Here is a 1,757-nt window from a genome sequence, read left to right on the forward strand (position 1 = left end):
CGTGCATGCATAAGTCTATATGAAGGATATGCTGTAGGAATCTAAACCGCTATGGTACGGAGCTGTTTGAGGTAAATACAAACAAACATCACAATTAGCATGTGTTTACAAGATGGAACATTTAAGTGTACTATACTGTCATTATGATTATTATGCTGTTTGTCTTTCTCTTTTTTTACTCCCTGTTTTTCCAACAGATGTCAGATTAAATCTACTGTGAAGTCTTTCAGGAACACCGTCTGAATTTCATGAGTTTTTGGAAAGCCTGTTTGAACTCATCGTTGAATGCGGTGTAGATAACAGGATTGATGAGGGAGTTCAGGTATCCCAGCCAGGTGAATATATCAAAAAGCACTGGATCAAACCAGCACTCTTTACATATGGCCAAGACAAGCGTGCCGACAAAGAACGGGAGCCAACAGACAATGAATGCACCCAGGATGATGCCCAATGTCTTGGTCGCTTTCCTCTCCCGAGCTGCACACAGACGTTTCCTCTCCAGCACACTGTCTGCCAGCTTCACTTTCACACTATTCATGAACAGAGGAGATCCTCCCCCTCCTCCTCCTCCACCTCCCGCATTGCCAGAGTGTAGGTGTGCTTCCTGGTTGGAGGCAGAATTAAGGGAACAGAGAGAGGAGCCTGCAGAGGTCTGGATGAGCTGTGCTGTGGTGAAACGTTTTCCCGAGGCCGATGGCGTCTTAAAGATGCGGGAGCGGGCGGCGACATAGATCCGTCCGTAGAGAATGATGAGGAGCACTGTGGGTACGTAGAAGGCGCCGAAGGTGGAGTACAGGGTGTAAGAGATCTGATCTGTATTCACCATGCACTCTGTCAGCTCCTCGTGGGCTTTGGCCTGCCGCCAGAAAAGAGGAGGCATGGAAATCGATATAGAGATCACCCACACCACAGCGACCATGACCCCCGCCCGGCGCATGGTGCGGCGTTTTGAGTACTCCAGCGCATCTGTGATAGCCCAATAGCGGTCCAGTGCGATCACACACAGGTGCAAGATGGAGGCCGTACAGAACGTGATATCAGACGACAGCCAGATGTCACAAACAATTTGCCCCAGCGACCAGGTCTTACTGACAGTGTAAACGATGCTAATCGGCATGACTAAAATAGACACCAGCAGGTCTGTGACGGCAAGGGAGCCGATCAGGAAGTTGGCAGGTGTGTGGAGCTTCCTGGTTAGAAAGATGGTGGCGATGACGAAGGCATTTGAAAGCACAGTAGCCAGGGTGACCACAGCTAACAGCGCAGACAGCGAGATCTGGAGGCCGAGTAGCGTGGCCTCACTCCAGGGCGGAGTTGTTGTGGTGTCAGGACTCTCTGTGAAGTTGCTGGTAAAGTAGTCCAGTGAGCTATTATCCATTGCCATCTCAACTCTGCTCCTTTTAAACCCTCTTTTCTCCAAGGTTTAGACCAGCCTCATCACTGTTATCTGAAATGGCACATGAATCAGTTCAGGCATGGCACGGACAGAGGCTGTACAGTGGCTTGGCACCGTTGGTTTTGGCTATAGAAAATGCAGGAGATCTCTTTGATCCTCTTTATTTTCCTTCATTTTCTATCTCTTGTATTGCAATGCAATTTCATATCAACCAATAGCAAACATCTAATCCATCATTTCAGTTCACAACTAATGCTCTTGTAATTGAAGTCAACTAATTTGTCCATCTCGCTTCTATAATATCGATTCGCCTCACTGGTGTAGCTGCAGGAGAGACAAACCCTAATTTGTATTCAGCTCC

The 1,757-nt window shown here is 48.0% G+C and overlaps 1 protein-coding gene across 1 annotated transcript; it reads right to left on the minus strand.

Moving 5' to 3' along the window:
• Positions 1-226: 226 nt before the first annotated feature.
• htr1d (5-hydroxytryptamine (serotonin) receptor 1D, G protein-coupled) lies at positions 227-1,384 on the minus strand. Its single transcript, XM_035674299.1, has one exon. The coding sequence runs from the start codon at positions 1,382-1,384 to the stop codon at positions 227-229; it is 1,158 nt and encodes a 385-aa protein (XP_035530192.1).
• Between the last annotated feature and the right edge of the window lie 373 nt (positions 1,385-1,757).

The sequence above is a fragment of the Morone saxatilis genome, unplaced genomic scaffold (assembly GCF_004916995.1).
Source record: "Morone saxatilis isolate NCDOM2014 unplaced genomic scaffold, NCSU_SB_2.0 Contig3, whole genome shotgun sequence".
NCBI classification, from domain to species: domain Eukaryota; kingdom Metazoa; phylum Chordata; class Actinopteri; family Moronidae; genus Morone; species Morone saxatilis.

Excerpts from the sequence above, each read along its gene's own strand:
- htr1d (XM_035674299.1), bottom strand. The coding sequence starts at position 1,384 with ATGGCAATGGATAATAGCTCACTGGACTACTTTACCAGCAACTTCACA.